The following is a 21,726-nucleotide window of genomic DNA, read 5'->3' as shown; positions in this document are numbered from 1 at the left end:
CCTTCTACATATGCTGCCTCTTTTAATGTGACCCCAAGTGTCCCTGGCTCTGATCTTGAGGCTGGACATCTCCAAAGAGGTGCCCAGGCCCTTCCAGACCTCCTGGCAGTACCCTCACCCCACCCCACCAGTTAGTCTGTGGTCTGGACCTAGTCTCAGAGCAGCTCGTCACCATATGACAGCCAGCATCAAGCATCTTGGATTTCTGACAAAGGGACCCCCCACCTGGTGGCAGCTGACACCTGAGCCCACCCCACCCAATGGCAAGGGGCAGGGGTGAGTGACCTAGCTGGAGACAGCTGCTATGGGAACAGTCAGAAAATCCCAATGTCACACACCCTGGTTCCAGAGGGGATACTGAGGCACAGAGCAAGGCAAGGCCTCTGGCATCTGTGAGGGTCCTTGCCCATCCAGGGGTCCTGCCACAATCCACCCGCCCTTGGTGCCCTGTCCACCTCTGCTGTCCACCCGCCCGCCCAGACAGAAAATGGCCATTTCCTCCGGCCCCTGCCCCAGGGAGCGACACGGAGCTGGCAAAACAAACAGGCCGTTCCTCCTGTGGCCGCCGGCTGGTGATGGATGGCCAGAGGGGCTGGCCTCGCTGATGGACGACCGCCCATCATGTGTGGGCCGGAGGCGGGGGCCCAGTGAAGCCTTGGACACAGGCACAGACACACACTCATGAGCCGTGGTGCTGGCCTTACCCTACCTTGAGACATTCCTGGGCCAGGGCCCCAGTGGATGGAGACCAGGCATACTATTTCTCCCAGCCTCAGTCTCTCCATGAATGTAGCGGGTATCATAGTCTAGGTACCCATCATGGGTAGAGGGCGAGCCAACATACCTGATGGTAGGGTCCTCCATAGCCCCTAGGAGGCTCCCACCTGTCTCTCAGAGGGCAAGCAACCCTTCCTCAGCCTGTACTCTAGACCTGGCCAGGCCAGGGTCCTTTGAAACCTTTATCAGCACCTTTATGTTCCTGCTCAGTCGGGCTCACAGGGCCTCCACAGCCTAAGTCCCCCAGCAAAGCCTGAACAGGCTGTGCAGGGGGTGGTGCCTAGTTGAGGTTGGGTCCCTGAGCTCGGGGCAGGGTCAGGCAGGCACACCAGGAGCGGCTGAGGCATGAACAAAGGCTGGGCAGTGGGATTCCAGGTCTCAGAGGTCTGACAGGGTCTGGATCCACTGCACTGACCCAGAAGGCCCTGGGGTCTCTGCCCCAGTTATCCCTGCCCCAACCCCCATTAGCAGCCCCTCTATCTGTTGGGGCAGGGATTACCACCTTGTACAGACAGGTGAACCAAGGCTTGGGGGAATTCTGCCTGGAGGGAACATAGGCCTGGGCTGGGGTGGGCCCCACTGGGCACTCTTGAGCCCTGCTGCACCCAGCTGATGGCGACTCCCACCAGGCAGGGTCGAATGTGCTGATGGTGCTCATGGGCCCCACAGAGGCCACGGCTGACAAGCCTGCAGCCCTGGCAGGCTCAGAGACCTTCCGGCCCTAACTGCTGGCCACCTGCAGGGCCCGAGGAATGCCCAGCTACCCAGCCTGAGGCCTATAGCAGCACAGGCCACCCAGCTGGTGACAGGCTGGAGAGGAAGGGGCAGCTGTGGCCAGGCCTCTGACCCCCGCCCCGCAACTGCCCGGCCCTACCGGGATCACGTCTGGCTAAGAGGAAGCTTCTGAGACCCCCACTTCCTGAACCTCAGAGCAGGCTGGGCTGGGGCCGCCAACTTCCCTCCAGAGCCCCCAGCCCTGCCCTCAGCTCCTCCAACCCAGTCCTGCAGCTCCACAGCCCCCAGCTACGTGTTTCCGGGGCAGAGGGCAGAGGGCAGAGGGGGTGGCCAGGAGACTTGCCCTGATCTAGGGTCAGCAGGGACAGGAAGCCCCGCTGAATGGGGTGTGAAGACCTGGTGGGTAAGGGGCCTGGCTAGAACGTGAGGGCTGGGCCAAGGAGGGACCTCTCCGGGAGATGAGGCTGCCCATGGAGCAGGGTGATAACATCTGCCATAGGACCCTTTGGATGCAGGCTAGCCCACTGGTTCAACCCTGCGAATGTCAGATGGATGCACCTCTGCCATGGCCAGGGGGATGCCCTGGTTCAGACATCAGCTTCTAGAGCTGGGCTGGGGATGGTTGAGGTCATGGTCGCCCACTGATATGGACTGTGGGAGCAGTTGGTGATGTCAGAACTGGAGTGTCTTAAGGAGGGTCTACAGGAGGGGATCTAGGGCCCAGGTGGAGGCTCTCAGGCCCTCAGGTCTGGTGAGTTTGGACTGTGCCTGCCAGGCTGGTCAGGCTGAGATGACCCAGCCCCTCCATGCTGCTGGGGCAGGAAGTCTGGGTCTGGCCTGAGCTGGCAGAATCAGGGCAGGACCAAGGCCCACACAGAGCAGGAAGTGGCTCTGGACTCCAGCAGGGATGGGGTGGCCTCTGAGAGGCCATTTCCTCCCTGGGAACATCCTGCCCAGGCAGCAGCAGGGAAGAGGGCTCAAGTCCGGGCAGGCAGGAAGGGCCTGGGGCTCAGCGTCCCCTCAGGCAGGGCCCTGGGAGGTCCCAGGAGGGAATGACCTCATGGATGTCTGAGTCTCAGGAACTAAAAGGCCAACTGGGCCTCCCACAACCCCCACCTGGAGCTCCTGGGTCTCCACCTTGGGCTGGGTTCCTGGAGTTTCTAGTAGCCAGCCTTATTCTGCTATGGCCAGAAGCTCAGACCCCTCTGTCTAACCTCGGTTTCCCATATGAGCCATGGCCAGAACCCACGTCTCCCAGCCTGCATGCAGCTATGAACAGAGGGCCAGGAGCTCAGGGAGAGGCCCCACAGGCAGCAACCTGTGCCTCAGAGCTCAGTCCAAGCCATCAGGCTAGGTCTGGGCAGATGGCCCAGCCCCAGCTGCCCCTGCTCCAGGCCCCGGGAGGGGGTCAGAGGCCCAACACCCCCCACCCAACCATGTCCTAAATATAACCGGAGCAGGCGCCTGGCCGGGAATAGAGACCTCTGTCAGCCCCCAGCAGGTGCCAGTGGGAGGAAGGTCAGCGTGATTGGCAGGGGTGCTGGCCGGGCAGGCAGCCAGATGTGGGTCATGTGAATGTCCGGTGGCAAGGCTCAAGGGTGGGGCAGTATGTCCTCACAGGACAGCTGGGTGCCCAGCCCGCCCTGTTCAGGTTAACCCTGGACCCTGCCCTCACCCTCACCCCATTTCTGAGACTGCTGCCAGGCCCCCAGAAGGGTCAGGCCTGCCTGGCACTGTCCATGTGGCTGAGCCCTTAGCACAGTCTCATCCTGCCACTCTGACCCTCGCAGCCCCTGAGTCCCCAGCCTGCAGCCCCACATGGTGACGAAACATCCATCTTGCCACGTGGGGTCACTGAGTGGATGCTCTGAATGCTGTCTGGCACTGTCCAACATCCCTCTGTCCTTCACCCTTGCAGGGTTCTTCTGTCCCCTCCACCCTTAGCCTGTTCCTGCCCTGTATGCTCATCCTTGTGCTATCCCCAGACCCTCTATCCAGGCTGTTCTGAGCTGACCGCTAGCCTGGCTGATGGAGCTTAACCCCAGGTCCTCCAGAATCGCCCTCAGGACCTTACCTCCTGTCTTAGCATCAAGCTGTTCCTGACCTGAGAGTCGGGTGAGGCCCCTTGAGCCCCACATCACTGGGGTCAGGGCCCCAAAGAAGGCAGGTAGGGCTCAGCTGCCCTCTCAGCCCCCTCAGGCAGCATCCTGGGCTCCAGGCTAGGTCCAGCCCTGGCCTCTTTCCTGATCCCAGCGCTGCATCCCCCTCTGCTGGGCGAGTCCTGGACACCCGTCAGCTGCCCTTGGACATGGCTCTCACCAGCCAGCATGCTCTACTATTTCCTTTAAAGCAAAGCCTTCTCTCCCACTCCTTCCTGTTGAGAGGAGACCGTCCAGTTAAGAATCTGCAAATGTACTGAAAAATGCCAAGCAGCCTGAGAGATGGATGCTTGCTAGTTTTCCAATGTGGACATCCCAGTTACTTGAATACAAATCAACAGTTTTCCCCTTGTGTGACTAAAGTCATGGGCAAGGGAAGTGGGGCAGGAGCGGTAGATGCTGGGGTGGTGAGGCCTGTCCGAGGCACTGAAGGGCTCCAGTGGTCTGGCCTGAGCCTCAGAAGTGGCATGGAAGGGCAGGGCAGATTGAGGCAAGAGTGGAGGCTGATGAGTTCAAGACACCCAGGTGCCCCTGGACCTCACTGGGGGTATTTGTTGATTGACCAAATGAGTATTTATCCAGCACCTACAATGTGCCTGGCACTGTGCTCACCACATGGCACAGCACCATTGCAGAGGTCAGAATCCTGGAGCCTGGGGCTCTAGGAGGGAGTCGGGTCCAGGGACTCTTGTCTGAAAAGGACCTGGGGAAACTGGCCATATGGTCCATCCTGTGCTTCTCCACCAGAGCCCCCCCTGGACTGTAGTCTTCGTGCCCTACTCACATGCCCCAGTGATGAGAGTTTCACTCCCCACGAGCAGCCAGGACAGTGAGCTTTGTAGTTCTTGCTTTGCAGGTTGTTGAATAGAAAGCCTCTCCCGGTGGGGGGTAGGGGGGGTGGGGGGGGTGCCTGGGTCACTTAGTAGGTTGAGCATCTGACTTCAGCTCAGGTCATGATCTCGTGGGTTCATGTGTTCAAGCCCTGCCTTGGGCTCTGGGCTGACAGCTCAAAGCCTGGAGCCTGCTTCTGAATCTGTGTCTCCCTCTCTCTCTCTCTCTGCCCCTCCCCTGCACGCTCTCTCTCTCTCTCAAAAATTAAACGTTAAAAAAAATTTTTTTAAAGAAAAAAAGAAAGCCTCTCCTGGGGAGAGGGGGGAGAGTGCAGGGCCAGCACAGGGGGGTGCCTGGTGTGGTAGGAGTTGGGTGGTGATGTGGGAGGGAGCAGACTGGGGAGGCTGGGTGCTGGCTGGAGAGTGTGGAGTATTATCTACACCCCCTGTCCCACTACCCCTCCCGGCCTGACCCTCAGGTCCCTAGAAGGCAGGTCTCACTTCCATGGCCTTACTTGCACTGGACATGGTAGAGGCTGCAGTGTGGGCTTGTTTGTTCTTCATCTAGTTTTTCTGGTTTGGAGCCTGGATGCCCAAGCAGGGTTAGGGGCCTGAGAATGGATGGGGGTGAGGGGTGGGAGCGGAGTAAGGGGCCCGGCCCTGGCAGAGGTGTGGCTGAGGAAAGGGATCAGGACTGAGTGTGAGGCCATCCTTGGACCCACCTTTCTGTCACCTTCCTGTCCATACCTGCCTTCACCTGCAGACAAGTGGGTGAGCTCCACCCTGAGCCATGGGTGTCACCCACATGGGCTTCTGGAGGAGGTCTGGTCTTGAACCCATCTGCCACCTACTGGCAGGCTAGGGAGGGGACCTACTGTGCAGCCTCAATGAGGTTTTTGCCATCAGAGGGTCAGGAGCAGGTTCCCAGTAACCACCTGGCTTTGGTTTCTGGCCCCATCAGCCTTCCTTGGAGAGGCCTGAGTAATGCATTCTGTGTGTGGGGACAGTGGGGATGGTGGGCAGTGGCTTAAGGCCCCAGAGTGTGGAGCTCTTAAGGGAGGCACCTCCCACCCACATAGCATCTATCTACCTTTGGTTTAAATCTAGGTTCCTCTGCTTCCTGCGTGTGGGGCCCTGGGTGTCTCTATACCTCTAGAGGGGACTGCTAGGGTCTTCCTCCTTTCTCCTGCCTCCTGGCCCTCCCATGCCCCATGGACCGCCTCTTCTTCTAACCCTAGCTGCTCAAAATGCCTGGATGCCCTCTCCTCTTTCCAATCAAATTCTGCCCACCTGCCCTTCTCCTGGATCAATGTGGGGAAACTGAGGCCAAAGGAATGGAAAGAAGTGCTGGCATGTAGCAATGTTGAGTGGTGCAGCCAGAACTCTAATGGGGGAGATGGTGGCAGTGGTGGGTGCTGGCCGAGACTGACAGAGCCAGTGACTTCTGGGCAGCCTGGCTTCCTGGGAGGGGCTGCTCTGCTAGCTTCAGCCCCTAGTGGGTACATTTCCCCAGGCCTTGCAGGGCCATAGTGTGCCTTCAGACATCAGGGACCTGGATAGAGGGCCCTGAGCAGCTACCTGGACAAGGGAGCTAGATGGCATATGTACCTCTCAGAAGTGGTATACACTTCCAACAACGGCCCTTCCTCCGGGCAGCCCACCCTCATCTTCCTCTGAGCATTCGGTCAGGGTACCCAGGGTTCATCACCCACTAGACACTCACCATCTCCATTTCAGAGTTAGGGAAGCTGAGGCACAGTGACATAGTGTGTCTGTCCTCACAGCATGAGTCCAGGCCTCACAGTAAGGGTGACGTGTCCAGTGAGGTGAGGGGGCAGGGGCAGGGGCAGGGCCAAGCATGGGACTGCCAAAAAGGGAGACTGATGGGCTCCCAGTGGGGCATGAGGCACAGGATTCATGCTGGGAGAGGCAATTAGCAGCTGAGGATGGGGCTGGGAGTGTGTATGCCATTTGGAGCTCATGGTTCAAACGCCAGTGGGTTTTGAGGGTGCATAGGAGTTCACCAGGGCAGAAGAGCAAGCGAGAAGCACAGTGTGGTGACGCTCACAAAGGCCCTGTGGGGAATTGGGGCTCAGGGTGAGCAAGCAGTACCCAGACCCCTGAGGCAAGATGCTGGGATTCATTCAGTTCTGTCCTCACCTACACCAGACTGTCCAGAGCTCCGTCCCTCCTATGGGCAGAGATTAAAGGGCTTCAGAGGCTGGGGCAGGCTCGAGGGAGGGAATCTCTACAGCAGGGCTGACTGTAGGCTTTCTCTCTGGACCTGAAAGGACTATCCCTTTTCTGGGCCTCAGTTTCTCCATCTGTAAAATCGTGAATATGGCCCCTAAAGGGGCTCATGGCTCTGATAGACTTGCTGGCTCAGGGTAGGGGGTATGGCCAAGCCCCACCAACTGGGACCAGGCCAGGGACTCAGCCACAGGTGCTTGGAAGGCTGGGAGCCCAGCTGGCTGGGGTTGTTAGGATGGTCTACCCCGGAAGAATCATCAGAACATCTGTCCCCGTGCTCCCCCACATTCCCCACTAGGCCTGGGCTGGCCCAGCCCCCAAGCATTTCTTAGAGATTAGGCCCTAATCCCTTTCTGCTCCTGGGGGACCCCAGCCTTGGTTTGCTGTCCACTCAACCACCCCATCCAGCCCTCAAGACTCTGGAAAGCTTCCAGAGGGAAGATGGCTCCACTGAGGTGGGGCCCGGGACCTGGCCCTCACCCTGGCCAGCTCTACTCAGCCTGAGGCATGCTTCTGGGCCCCTCTATTGCTCGGGTGAAGAGGAATCTCTTCTGATGTTGAGGTGAAGAAACTGTCATGTTGCTTTTTCGAGCCAGTTCTATGGGTACAAATCCCCACCCTCACACCTGCACCCCAGACAGGCATTGCAAATCCATCCCTGATCCACGTTGCTCCAGGAAGCATCAGCTTTCACAGCCCTGAACTCCAGGTGGTTCTATCGGTGGGTCAAAAGCAGTGCAGTCAACTTGCCTGCCCTGATGGGGGCAGGGAAGGGCAGTCTGGTAGCACCCTGGGTTCCTGGATCAAGGAAAGCCAGCCCTAGAGGGGTTCAGGGCTTTTAACGGTTTTACATGGTGCTGGAGGCCCAAGAGAGAGGGACCAGCAGAGTGGGGAGGTTGGCACTGAAGTTGTCCCCTCTGACCCCTCATGGACGTTCCCACCTCATCACCCCTCCCATCACCAGAAACTTCAGTCCAGGGAGGGGCAGGGTTGGTTCGAGGGTAGGGGTAGGAGGGCTGGCCCTGCCCCCACAAGGGCTGGGAGGGCGCCTTGACACAGCTCGGGCTCCAGAAACATTTGCTTTAAGTCTTAAAATATCAGGTTCCTGCATCACAGGGCTCCCCTGGGGGCCACCGGGCAGGCGGGAGGGATTTCAGGAGTAAGAAGATCCCCTCACTGGCCCCCACCTCATCAGCCGATCTGCCCGCCCCTTCTTGGCCTCAGCAGAAGCCAGCCAAGTGTTTGGTGGCAGCCAGCAGGGCCCCTACTCTTCTGTTCTGGGGGAACCCCCAGTTGACCATGGCAAACCCCACCTCTTCGGAACCCCAACCTTCACAGAACCCTGGGGTGGGGTAAAGGTGCAAGACCCAGCAACCTGTCTCCCCATAGAGCTCAAACTTGCTCCAGTGGACTCATGGATGCTTTTATCCAAGGACACAGTTCAGATAGGGAAACTGAGGCCCAGGGGAAGCAAGGCTTCCTTAAAGCCACAAACAAGCCTCTTGTTCATGGCAGTAGAGCTGTGTACCCTACCCTAGTGTCCAGGCCTGTGGCAGATACAGGGCCATTAGGGAGAAGTCTTTTTTTTTTTTTTTTTAAGTAATCCCTACACCCAATGTGGGGCTCAAACTCACGATCAAGTGTCATATGTTCTATCAGATGACCCAGAAAGATGCTCAGGGGAAGTCTTGAAATGGTGATGACGCTACTTTGGTGCTGGGTCCAGCATTCAAAGTGGCTTCCCATGGGCAGAAACATTTGCATGGGGTTTTGAAGGGTGAGTAGGAGTTTTAGGATGGTCCTGGTAGGTAGGTTCCCTGGACAGAAGGGCCAGCTTTAGCAGAAGGACCAGCCTGGAGGGTACAGCTGGTGCCAGGCTCATGGTGTAGATAGAACAGATGGCTCTGAGGGGGCAGGCTCTGAAGCGCCTTGAACACAGGGCTAGGCAGATGGTTAGCCCTGCTCCCAGGTGAGGGTGGGTTGGAGACTCAGGTAATTCTGGTGCTCAGAGGCTTTGGGACCTGTTGCTTGAGGGGGACAGAAGAGCCCTCCTGAACAGTTCTGCTACTCAGTGTGAAGGTGACTGCCTCCTACCTCAGCTACCCCTGGGACCACCACCCGGAGGAAGGCACAGCCCCCACAGCCAGCCCACTCCCTCCCAGGCAGACCACCGGCCTCGGCCCGGGGGACCAGCCTCAGTGCAGAGCGGGAATTGGAGCCGGCAGCAACAGCTGGCCCCACTCGAGCGTCCCCCGGGGGCCACTGCCTTGTTCCCAGGCCCCCAGCCCAGCCCGTTCCCAGGCTGCACCCCACCCCCAAAAGCACACTGCTAGGGACGCGGTTGGGCGAGGCTGTGAAGGGACCACCGGCTGGGAAATCTCCTATCCCCTCACTATCAGGATGCAGGACCTCTGCATCAGGCTGGGAGGAGGCACAGCACAGCCCCCAACCCACGGGGCCCCTGCCTAATTCCACTGCTCGTGTCCATAGGCTCAGTCTCCCCTGCAGGAATACACACACTTCAAATGATTGGAAGACTCCAGGGGGACCCCACCGGCCAGAGGGAACCATGGAGGAGGGGCAGCGAGACCCCCACCAGCTTTCAAAGCAGATGCACACAGATCTGTGTAGGTGCAGAAATACATCATTTTGGTGGCTGCTGTCCTTTTTGGTAGCACATGTTGGATGAGTGTCTACTTGCTTCCCTGGGAGCTCCAGGGAGTCTTGGAGAGCTCTAGGTGGTGCCCACAGACCTTGTGTTTCTGTCGTCCACCTCTGCCCACCCCATGCACACCCTGGGGTGCCAATTTCTATCTGTGGCTGAGCCATTGAACATCTGTGTGTCTGCCCGGCCCTTCAGAGGATTCCGGATGCAGCCATACATCAAGGGTGCTCCCCTCTCAGAAGGGTCACCACTGTGTTGGCTGCTGCTGAGTGTCTGACGGCCTGGAAGATCTGTTTTCAGGGTCGCCCATACCCTGGCTGGGACAAGTCTTCTATTTTGCAGGTGGGGGAAACTGAGACCCAGAAAGACTGTGAGGCTGAGGCCGTGGCAGAGCCTTAAGGGTGGAAGTGTTCTGTGAATTGCTGACCGTGACTGCCAAGTGACATGGAGCAGTGGGGGAGGGATTGGAGGCAGTCTTGGGAGGGGAATGGGGTGGGGCCAGGTACAGACCCCTGAGATCCACACTGTCCACACCGTCCTGCTTTGTGGCTGGGGCCAGAGGAGGCAGGGGCCAGAGCAGCTCTCCCACAACCCCAAGGAGCCAGGTGCGGTGTCTACAAAGGGCAGAGAGTTACGGCCAGGAGGATTAGTAGGTCGTTGGCACCCCTGAAACCCAAGCTGGCTGCTGGCTCTGGGAATGGGCGTCTGACCCCTCTGCGGCCTCCTGGATCCCGGAGAAAATCCTCGAGGCCGAGTTAATACCAAGACCAATTTTTATTTCAACAAAGTTAAGTCTCAACAATGTGACACTGAGGGAGAGGGATTTTCCTGCCACAAGGGAAGGGGGGCTGGGGTCCCAACATGGTGCTGCCCTTCCCCCTCCTCTCCTCCCCCAGCTGTCCCCACCACAGGGGTAGGGACTGGGTTGCCCTGAAGATGAAGCTCTGTCACCAAGCAGTTCAGGCTGTTCCTTTCAGAGTGATCCCACCACCTCCAGCTCTTCTTCCTCAGGCCTGCAGGCTCCCGGGGCCTGGAATGCCCTCTCTGTCCCTCTCTGGCCTCCCAGGCCTCTGAGTTGAGCCAAGGGGTCTCCAAATCCCCCACCTTTCCTTATCTTGTCCATGAAAGTGGGTGTAACCCATGTCTGTGACCTGGACAGGCAGGTCTCCGGAAGGTTCTCTGATCGATGCATGAGCCTATGTCCCTCGGGTCACACAAACTTTGTGGACCCTGACCACACCCCATGTGGATGGGCCACACATCCTCCTACTTCCAAGGGTGACATTGGCCTGGACTTAGACCCAGCCCAGGGTGCTCTCTGGGAGGGCTGTAGGGGAGGAGCAAGAGCCCTGGTGGCAGAGGGCCGCCCCCCCTTCCCCCCCCAGCCTTTCTTCCCACCCCTAGAATCCCCAAAGGGAGAGTGGGAGGGGCTGGGACCCAAAAGGCTCGGCCTCGACCTCACTGGCCCCCAGCCAAGCCTGGGGCCAGACCCGGAAGCTGCTCTCCAACCAGATAATCGATGGTCTGGGGGCCGCAGTGGCTGCAGGAGGGTTGGGAGCCCTGTCAGAAATTGCTCCTGACGATGACCACATGCGCGGCCCGAAGGGACAGGCTCAGCCAAGCCCCACCTCGTTACCCTGCCTTCCCTCTGTAGCGGCCACTCCATCACCCTCACCCCGGCTTCTGCAGCCTTCCAGGCGGGGCGTCCACTACTCCTCATTCTATGGAGGAGAAGAGGGCCTGTTTGGGCCATGGCCTCTACATGGACCCCAGCCAGCATTCAGTGGTTGCAGGCCCCGAGTGTTATAGGGTAGACCCAAGTGGGCACAGCCATGGGAGGCCCATGACAGTGGGGGGACACACACTGGAGGGCAGAGGGATGGGTGTGTGCAAAAGTTAGAGGTACGTCGGGCTGCCCAAGGCTGTCCACATGGGCCCCTGGGCTTTACTCTGAGGGTACTGCCCGAGGGCAGGGCTAGGGGCCCAAGGGCACCCTACGACAGGCCAAAGTCAAACCAGATGGGCTGGGGGCCCCGTGGGGCAGGCGGGCCATTCGTCACCGTTATCTGCCCCGCCGCCGCCAAAATCACAAACACATTTTTAAGTGAAGGACTGGCTGCCACCGGCCTGCAGGCCCTGATGCCGCCCAGCTGTGGCCACACTGGGTGGGGGTTGGGGGTGGGGGAGGGTATGGAGAGGGGGTGTGGAGGATTAGCAAGTGGTTGGCCTGATGGAGGAGTGCCTGCAGCCCCCAACATACCCTCAATGTGTTCTGGAGGCCGAGCCTGCGCCAAACCTCCCATAATCTGACATCTACAGTCTCCCCTGCTTGGACCCCTCTGGAGCTGGGGTGATGGGCCCCAGAAGCACCCTCATCTCTGCCCTGGGTACTCCTGCTCCCTGCCTTGCTCCCACAGCCTTGGCATCACAGATTCACCCTCTGACCCACATACTGACCTGGGATGTGGATTGGGGCTATTTGTGAGGACAGGGGCTCTAGGTCAGGGATGTGCTTTCTGCATAAGGCTGGTGGCTCAGTAGTTGCTCCATGGGAGAGGCTGGGTTCAAGACCCAGAGAGACAAAGACAGAAACAGAGGCAAGAGATAAAAAGAGACAGAGATGGGAGAGGGAGCCTGCCCCTGTCACCAGAGACCCACCCTATGTGTCACCACAAAGCAAGCCTGGGTGGCATGGCCATGTCCCGCTTGTCCTGTGGCCTGGTTTTGCTACGTGGCAGGACCCGTCCTCTAGGGTGTGCAGGTGAGGGTGGGGCTGGGCTCCGTCAGGCCATCACTCTGGGAGCCGAATGCAGGTCCTGCCCAGCACCCTGGACCCCCGGGCAGGCCCATGGGGGTGGGGGGCGCCGGGAGAAATGGCCTGTGACGGGGGTGGGCGTCCCGGGCGGGAAAGCAAACAGTGTCAGCAGCTAATGAGCGGGAACCGGGCCTGGGGCCGAGGGCCCGGGGAGGGGCACGGCCATCGCTCATCCTGACAGGCGGGCAGCGAGGGAGGGCTGGGGACTAGAGGTAGGGGGGAGCATGAGAGCCGACAAGAGCATACCCTAGAGACCCGACCCCACACACAGACGGACAGACGGACAGAGTGGAGGCAGGCAGGCCTCTCACCCCTGGCTGACTCCCATCCCTGGCTGTGGCCCCAGTGGCACCCCACTTGCTCCATCATCTCCTCTGTCTGATCCAGCTGGCTGTCCTCCTCCCCCATAACTAGTCTTTGCAGGACAAAGGAGACTGTCCCAGGAGGGGGTGCTGAACCTGGGAACCCCACATTGCACACTGGGGTATAGGAACGGGGGTCTTGAGGCCCTGCCCCTCCCTGGGCATTTCCCAATCTTTATAAAGCAGAGAAGGCCAGGTGTGCTCTGAGAGGCCCTCCTTGCCCTGACTTTCCATGGTCACCCTTCCTCCCTCCCTGTGTGCAGCCCCAGCTGTCTTCGAGGTCCCCACCCTTTCACGAAGTCTTCCCTCGATACCTCCAATACCTCCGACAAGCCCTGAAGCAGTGGGTGGGCTGACTCCACCACGAGGGAAGCAGCCCCTCCAGTCTTGCATATTAAAGCTGCAGTCCCATTTCACAGGTGGGAAGACTGAGGTGCAGAGTTGGATGTCAGGCCCAGCTCTTGGTCTCCCGGCCTCTAGCAGGTTAGAAGCCCCTGCACCCCAGGTCTTGCCCAGGCAGAGCTGACCCAGCCTCTTGGCCTCTTGTCTGCCTTGAGCTCCCTAAAATTGCAGGATTTCTGAGCAGGCAAGACCTCGAGAGTGCTCCTGAGTTTCTCCTGGCCGGCCCTGGCCCTGGTGGCCCCATGAAAACTCAGCTGCCCGAGTGGCCTGTAAGTGCCTGCCTACGGGGGTGTCCAGGCCCCTGTCCTGCCTCGGCTAGGAGGGAGGGGCAGCCATAAATTCACACCGCCAGCCGCCTGAGGGATAAATGTGTCATCGACTGCACGATTTACGAGCACACCCCTGGCCCGCAAGGCAGAGAAAACAAGCCTCTGTGTACACATGGCGCGGCGGGCAGGGATGGGCGGCTGCCGGGGGGCATGTGGGGGCATGGCAGGCCAACAGGACACGTGCATGCGAGAGGTGCAGGGATGTGGACATGAGGGTATGGGGACACAGGCATGCAAATGGGTATGTGGGGACAGACATACTCATAAAGGGAGGTGGAACTGTACATCTTTGATATACCCACAAACACACATGCGCACACACACACACACACTGGTGTGATTGCATATACACGCACGCATCTGAAGGTGGCACAGCATGCTCAGGGACACTCAGTGGCCATATCACCCAGAAGCATGCATGGTTCCACCCTGGAGGTGTGCTCTTTCTCCCACATCCCGATTCCCACAGAGAAAGGAAAGACAAGGAAGGCTCTCTGGACGTTTGTGTGTGCATGTATGTTTGTGCACGTGCATGTGTACGTACGTGTGCTTATACGTGTGTGAGTGTGTGTGCAGGGTCTCTACTATCCCCAGACAGCCCACGCAGGGCGCCATGGTGGAGGGCCCACTGCGTGAGGATGCAAAAACAGAGCAGGGGATCAGCTGGCCTATGGAGGATATAGGTGTGTCAGGAGACCAGGATGTGTGGGAACAAGGGCTGGGTGGTGATGCCTCGGTCCTGTGTGGGGCCTGACTGTCTCAGAGGCCCAGGGGCACCAGGAGCCATGGCCCTGACAGGCCAGCCACTGAACACACCCCAGGCATCAGTGCTAAGCAATGAGGCCATAACAGCCTTGACCCCTCACAGTCCCACTGCCTGGCCTGCTGACCATGCGTGCATTGCCCACTTTGTCCACCAGGACCCTGTGGGGCAGTTCTAGGCTCGAGGCTCTGCTGGCACCAACCAAAGTTACCTGCTGGGACTAATCCAGGTGCAGCAGCACAGGCCTGAGAGTGCAGGGGTAGGGGTGGGGGTGGGGGCGCGGGGACTGCAGCAGGAAGCTTCAGGAAACAGAGGATTCCAGGAAGACCCCGGTGGACTCAAAGCAGCGTCACTGAAGTCTGGCAAGGACTTAGATTCTCATGGAATTGAGGCTGTGGGTCAGCCTTAGCTGTCCACACCTTTCTGTGGATGATCTGGGGACCCACTCATGCCCCAGACACTCATCTTGCTGGCCTTGCCACAAGAGAGTCAGGAATGTGGCCCCCCGGGAGGATTTCTGTGGCGGTGGATCCCCAGCCCAGGGCAAAGGGGCTGACTGGTATCCTGGAGACCACCATGGCAAAACCATGGTACCCCAAATAAGGACAGACAACATCACTGCCCTCCACACTGGGGACCTCCAGATGCAGAGCAGACACCTGGAGAACCGATCCGGGACCTCTGAGACCAGAGACCTCCACACCAGGGACCTGCCAAACAGTGACCTCAGACCAGAGATCCCCAGAGGAGAGACCCCCATACCAGAGACGCCTACACCAGAAATTCCATACCAGGGCTCCAAAGAGAAGAGACCTATAGAGCAGGGGCTCTAGATGAAGGATCTGCAGCAGAGAGACTCATAAAATAGGGACCCTCACTAGGGACCCCCGGAGCAAGGGGTACCCAGGTGAGGCATTCTGTGCCAGGAGAGACCCAGGGCTCCCACAAACAAGTCTGTCCCCATTTTTCCTATAAAGAGAGCCAATGGTCTTCCCCCACTCCCCCCCTGCATGAACATCTCAGGATGGCGTTGTCTATGGGCTCTGGCTCTGCTCTGGTCTGTGTCACTGGTGTCCTCCCGGGTGTGGCCCCCCAAGACGCACTCTTGCAGGAGATGAGGCAACTTGAACACGGTGAGCACCTTCAGTGGGCACACAGGGGCGCAGGCGTGTTGGGACAGGCGGCTGTCAGGGGCGCCCGTCCCCCCCCCCCCCCCCCCCCCTCCACAGCCCTGCCCAGACAGAAGCCCTTTCCTCAGTATCTGGCTGGAATCCTTCAAGAGCATCTTTAAATAAACAAAGCACAGAGAAAAGTGAGCTCCTAAATACAAGTCACATTAACATAGATTTCCATGCAGAAGCACAGCAGAGCTTGGCCTTTAGGCCTCCCATAGGCCTCCTCAAAGCCCTGCTCAAGCCTGGGAGTTTTAGAGGCCCAGGGGCACAATCACCTGGGCGATGCCCACACTGCCCCGGACACTCCCCAGCCCCCTGGCCCCAGGCTATAGTCTCCCTCTTGGGAATGGGCACACCAGGCCTATGCACACACCTGGGCAAGAGAAGCAGCATGGGGACCCTCTACTTGCCCCGAGGTCTGTACCCCCAAACCCCAGGGGTTCCCTCTGGCAAAGCTTGAAGGATTCCCTTCCAGCCCCTCTCACTTCTTTTTTTTTCTTTAAAGTTTATTTACTTCTTTTGAGAGATACAGAGACAGTGCAAGTGGGGGAAGGGCAGAGAGAATCCAAGCAAGCTCCACCCCATCAGCGCAGAGCCTGACAAGGGGCTCAAACCGACATAGCCGTGAGACCATGACCTGAGCCAAAAGCAAGAGTCAGACGCTTAACCAACTGAGCCACCCAGATGCCCCAGGCCCCTGCTACTTCTGAAGGGTTTTTTTTTTTTTTAACCCCACTGGGGACACAGTGACCTTGTGGGGATGATCCCAGGGTCCTGTGTGACTGGGACAGAGGCAGGGAGAGCAGCACTGGGGTGGGTGGAGAGAGCCAGTCAGGCTGTCCTTGTTGTTAAAGGTCCCTCCCGTCCCCCACCCCTTGCCACATGAGTGTCTATCTGGCCGAGAGCCCCTCAATTTGTCTAACACACTTAAACAGGGTGAGGTGAGGTCCTCCCCACAAGGACACCTGTAGTAGGACAAGGGGTGAGGAGGGTGGGAGCCTCTGATAGGTGAAGGCTGCAGTCCAAGGGACCTGCACCCCCAAGCCCCCCCAGACCATGCAGACAGTAGCCTCCAGATGGGACTGCACACTGCTGGGAAGAATGCTTCAGAACCAACAAACGACTGGATGGAGCTCCCCTTACACATCTGGGGCCCTTCTGCCCTCTCCCTCCTACAGGCTGAGCCCAGGGCACCTCTGGCCCCTGCAATCTCTGTACCCTCCCCTGACAGGCGTCTCCTGGCAGCACAGTGCTGCTCCTCAGCCTGAACATCCCCAGGAGCCCTCCCCACCCCCTGCCTTCGACATACCAGTCAGTGCTTTTGATGTCCCGGGGCTGGGGCACTCAGGTTTGTTCTGAGGGTCAAGGGGATCATCCACATGATGGGGACCAGGGTTTCTGTCAGGCACAGAATTCCAAGAGCTCTGAAGGACGCTCCCGTCCCCGCTCCCTCCGCTCTTTGAGAGATTTCATGGTGGACATTTGTTTCCCTGTGTATAAGTGGCCTTCTTTCTGCCGCAAGAGCCCTGAGGGGTTGTCTGCAGGACAGACCCCTGGGCCAGGGATCCATGAGGCCAGTGGCTGAACTGGGGGTCTGGGCAGTGAGGGTGCTGAGCACACTCCATAGGTCTTGGGAACATTTTCATGGGCTCTCTCAAGCTTTGCCCACTGAGTACTGACCCCCCCCCAAGGGATGTCCACAGTAATGGAGGGGTCCCCACCTGGTCGATCTCCCAGCACCCTTTTTGTCCAGCTGGCCTTCACCACGCTGTGGGGTGGTGGTGACAGGAAAGCAGGACAGAAGGAGGGAAAGACCGTGTTTCCTCTGGGGCAGAGAAGATCCCCATGGGAAGGCTTCTCTGGGAAGGACTGCTGATCCCCAGACCCTGCAGGGCCAGCCCATGGGTTCTCCTGATAGGACAGGACGTCATCTTCTGCAGACATTTCCTGTCTGTGCACAGAGAAGGTGAGGACGAGGAGAGTGTTGCATCCATTGTAGACAGCCCTGGGTGTAGACAGCTCTGGGCATGTGACTGTGCTGGGGAAAAACAGAGGTAGGCCTGGGGGATACCCCAGGGGCTGTTTAAGGAGGGCGGGACACAAGAGCTAAGGCCAGGCCCAGTCACCAGGACCAATGACCCTAAAGGCCCCCCTCAGCCTAGGGGGCGAGTGCTTCCCGAGAGCCCCCTGCTGATTTATGGTTCTCCAGGGTGGACAGAGTTATGGCTGCTAAGGCCTTGCTCCCTCCCTCTTCCTCCTCCCTGTTGGGGGTCGGTTGGGGTGGGGTGGCTCTCAGCTGGTTTCCAGATGGGCCTGATAGAGGGGGCATCTTGGGGTGGGAGGCCAGACACCCTGAGCAAAAGGACCTGGCCAGTGTCAGCTGGCCAGCCATAGCTGCCTTTGTCTCTCTCTGTGGTTGTCTCTGTCTCTGTCTCTGTCTCAGGCTCTGTCTCTGTCACATGCAGCCCCCCTTCCCCGAGGCAGCCTGGGTGGGTGGGAGTGGGAGCCGGTGATTTATCGCCTGCTGCCTGTCTTCCATCGGAAACGCCGGGGGTGGGCGCAGACGGTGCAGTGAGCTATGGGCCCCCAGGGCCCCGCCACCCACCCCAATGTTGTTGCTCTGTCTGGGCGGCGGGTGCACCCCACCCCAACGTGGCCAGGGCTTCGGGGGGGGCCCCAGACCTTCCCAGGGCCTCGTCCACGCGGGCCCCACTCAAGTCTCCGCCCACCGAGGGGCCGCCCCCCTCCCCAGGCTCCCCTTCATCTCCCCAGGCAGGAGGGGGCCCACGAAGGACCCGCACCCACTCCTCGCCCCCGGGTTGGTCGGGAGGTGGCGAAGCGTCTGTTCCACTCCCCCTGGGGGGCTCCCATTCCACCATCCCCACCGGCTTCTTCCTTCTAGTCGCCCTCCACGCCGCCACCGGCCACCACGCAGCCGCTCCTTCCAGCCCCGCCTCGGTGCACACAGCAGGGGCCCAATATATGTTTACGGAGCAAACAGGCGGCAGGAGTGCGGCTGGTGCACCTGAGCTGACACTCCCTCCGCCTGGCGGAAGAAGTCCCTTGTCTTCCCTGTTGATGGGCTGTCAGCGACCCCGGGGAGGGGAAGGGAGAGGAAGGTAAAGGAGGGGAAGGGTGTAGAGGGGGCGCGCTCACCCCTCCCTGTCAGCGGCCACTTGATGCACCCTTCCCTGTTCCCGTGGGGTGTGCGACCTGTCGTCCGCCGTCTCGGCGATCCACCCCCACCAGCCTGGGCAAATCCGTCCTCTCCTGGCCTCTGTTCCTCTGCGGACCCTGGTTGCACGCCCAGGGCTCACCTCGGCTGCCCTCGCCCCACGTGGGGGATTTTCCGCAGACCAGGAGCGCCCTCTGGTGGCTCATTCGGGTCGCGGCGCGTGAGGGGAGAACCGGATGCCGATTTGGGGGCGGGAGGTCCTCAGCCGAGGCCGCAACCCATTTCACAGACAAGGACACGAAGATTGCCAGAGGGAGGTCACGGCTGTATCTGTCCCAGGAATGCCGTCTGGCCCTGCCGGGGCTTGTTCAGAGAGGCTGGGGGTGGGCAGTGATGTGGTCAGAGGACCCCTGGGCTGTAGGGCAAAGGACCCTGAATCAGACAGCTTGGGGGCTGCAGGTGTGGGGGGATGCGTAGCGCCTTGAGTGGCCACCGTTTTGTTCCCATCTGGAAGGAGAAGGAGTCTGAAACCGCAGAGAGGACCAGGCTGTCAGTGGGGAAGGAAGGGCCCCTGGGGCAGGTGTGGTGTCCATTAGATGGAGGACCACGCTGGGGGGAGGGGCATGGCAGGCCCTTGAGGTGGGGGTAGAGGTGTACATTCCCCCTCCCTGCACAGGGCCATTCAGGGGCGCTGAGCTGGGACCATCCACTCCCCCCACACTCCTTGGAGGCCCCAGGGTCAGTGCATGGAGGGTCAGCTCAGGGTCACAAGTTGGGACCGGGGACTCCCAGGCAGCCCGGAAAAGATTCGCCAGGGAGGCCAGGCCAGCACCCTCTGTGGTCAGTACCTCGGGCAGAAGCCAATCTAAATCATGGAGAACTGACAAAAGAGAGAGAGAGTCTAGGAGGAACCATGGAATTCAGCTGCCCTATTTACCAGGGAGTAAGGAAGTTCTTCCTCAGGTCTGACCAGACTGTGACACCAGCCTCTTTCCTACATCAGAGGAGCTCCAGCTGCTTCTGCAGCTCCGGGCTCTCAGGGTTCCTTGTGCCCACCCTCTCAGAGGGACACAGCCCAGAAGCCCTCAAACTTGTGGGCAGTGGGCCTGGGCTCCTGCTGACCCCTCCGCATAGTGTCTGCTGGAGCCTGGGCTCACAGCCCAGGAGGCTTCCTTCTCTTAGCTTGGGGTCACCTAAGACCCCCAGGCCATTTTCTCCTGAGCCCCACATTTGTTCCCTGAAGGCCTCAGTGAGGAGTAAGAGAGGAGTCCTAGGGGCTCTGCTTCCAGTGCAGCGTGGAGAAAGCTCAGGCCCAGCAGGAAGACCCCTCTCTGGCATCTGGTTTCCTCCTCTGGAAAGTGAGGGGGAACATCCCCTCCCTGTACCATGCTGGGACTGAGTTAGGCTGCCTGTGTACCTTACTGTGACAAAGACTATTACCTCTGACCCCCACCAGGGGCTCTGGGTGTGCTGGGCGATCCCTGAGGGGGTGTGTGTGGGGGGGGGGCGGGGGGGTTGGCAGTTCATTTGTACAAAAGGGGCCATCCCTGATGTAGTGATAAGGCCGGATGGACGGCTGGACAGTCGGCCACAGCCCACAATGGGCCGGATGCCCCGCACCTGCCCACAAAGGAGGGGGTGGCTCCTGCCTCACGTCTGACCGGCAGCCCTGAGATAGCATCAGCCCAACCGGAGGGCCATCCATCTTGTCCCACAAAGACTGGGACAAAGGCCATGTCAGCGGCAGCCTCCCCGACCCGGTCAATGGGGGCCAGAGCCTTCCTGTGCCAGGCGCCCCAGGCCCAGGCCTGAGGCTTCTTGTCAGGGTCCTGTTTGGGTGCATGAAGAGTGGCCTTCATTGTTTACAGGGCCAGCCAGGTGGAGGCCCCACCCAGGGCAGGAATGGGACTCCAATATTGAGGAAAGTGTCAGCCCTTCATTTGGGCACCCTGGGTCCCTTGTTGGCAGCTTGTGCCACAGTGGGGCACCCTGGAGGAGTCCCAGGCCCTGGCTGCTCAGCCTGAGTTCAGGGGTGAGATAGGGGAGACCAGGGACCAAGGCTGGTCCGAGCGGTCAGAGGCACCTTCCCACGGGAAGCGGTGGTCAAGTGCAGAACATGATTCCAGACACTGTGCAGCTCCCTGGTACCCACTCAACCCTGCAGGGACCTGCCTCGCCTGTCCTCCAGAGGCTGAGCTTCTAATTCAGATGCCCAGGGAGTTCCAGGTGGGTCATCAGATTATTCTCACCACCCTGACCCATCCCTGACTGCCCTGAAATCTGCCCATCCACGCTCCCAACAGTCGTCAGAGCCTCCTCACGGCCCCTCACTGACCCCCAGAGACCCCAACTCCAAACATCCTCTCTCTTTCTCTCAACCACACTGTCCTGCAGTGCCCTCGATGTCCCCACTGTCTTCACTGTCCAGTATCCTCACCGTCCCCGTGTCCTCACTGCCCCTCAGTGTCCTCACTGTCTCAACACTGTTTTCACTGTCCCCACAATGTCTTCACTACCCTATAATGTGGTCACTGTCTGAGTTCTTCTGTGCCTTCCACTTGAACTCCTTTGAAAGTGAGTGGTCTGGGAGAGTCACTGATCCCGTGTTGGGTGTAGGAAGATGTGATGCATCCCCCCTGAATCACCTCCTAGGGCTTGTCCTGTGGTTTGGGAGGGGAATTTCCGGGTGGTGGGGCACAGAGACCAGTCAGATTGGGAGAAGGGTTTATTCTGCACCGGAGTTTGGTGTGGGGAACCTCGCAGGGGCTGGGCTGCAGCTCACCCCCCTTGACCCGCCTAAGCGTCCTGGGCTTTGGCTCGCCTCGCTGCAGAGGGGCGCGTGTGGCCCGGGGCCCGCAGGGGGGTGGTGGGGTCTGGAAGACTGTGCCCAGGCGGAGGACGAGCCCCGGTCCGGGTCAGGGCGAGGGCTCCTTGGAGCAGGGTCCTGTCGGGCTGGCACGCCCGCGTCGCTCAGCGCCTCTCAGGACTACTCGTAGAACTCGCTGGCTCCGGCCGTCTCCGCCACCAGCGGGGCGGTCAGCGACAACGGGTGCGCGGCGCGGGCGCGGGCGCGCAGCCGGCGCAGGCGACACAGCAGCAGCAGCAGCAGCAGCGCGTGCAGGAGCCCGAGGCCGAGCAGCAGGAGCTGCGCTGCCAGCGCCCCCCAGCAGAGCGCGCCCGGCGCACAGGCGGCGCGCAGCTCGTCTTCCGCCAGGTACGGCAGCAGGCGGCCGCGCAGCGCCGGGGGCGCGGCGCAGCGCAGGTCGCGGTAGGGCGCGCGCTCGGGCCG

General features: G+C 60.0%; 1 protein-coding gene across 1 annotated transcript; it reads right to left on the bottom strand.

The window, feature by feature from the left end:
- Positions 1-21,144: 21,144 nt before the first annotated feature.
- On the bottom strand, positions 21,145-21,726 carry GP1BB (glycoprotein Ib platelet subunit beta; the record flags this gene model as incomplete). Its single annotated transcript, XM_040465107.1, has 1 exon — positions 21,145-21,726. A coding segment is annotated over one exon (303 nt), but the record flags the coding sequence as incomplete, so codon positions are not given.

This window comes from Herpailurus yagouaroundi, unplaced genomic scaffold (genome assembly GCF_014898765.1).
Source record: "Herpailurus yagouaroundi ecotype Mexico unplaced genomic scaffold, PumYag 545, whole genome shotgun sequence".
Lineage (NCBI taxonomy): Eukaryota > Metazoa > Chordata > Mammalia > Carnivora > Felidae > Herpailurus > Herpailurus yagouaroundi.
This window is presented reverse-complemented; position numbering and strand designations above follow the sequence as displayed.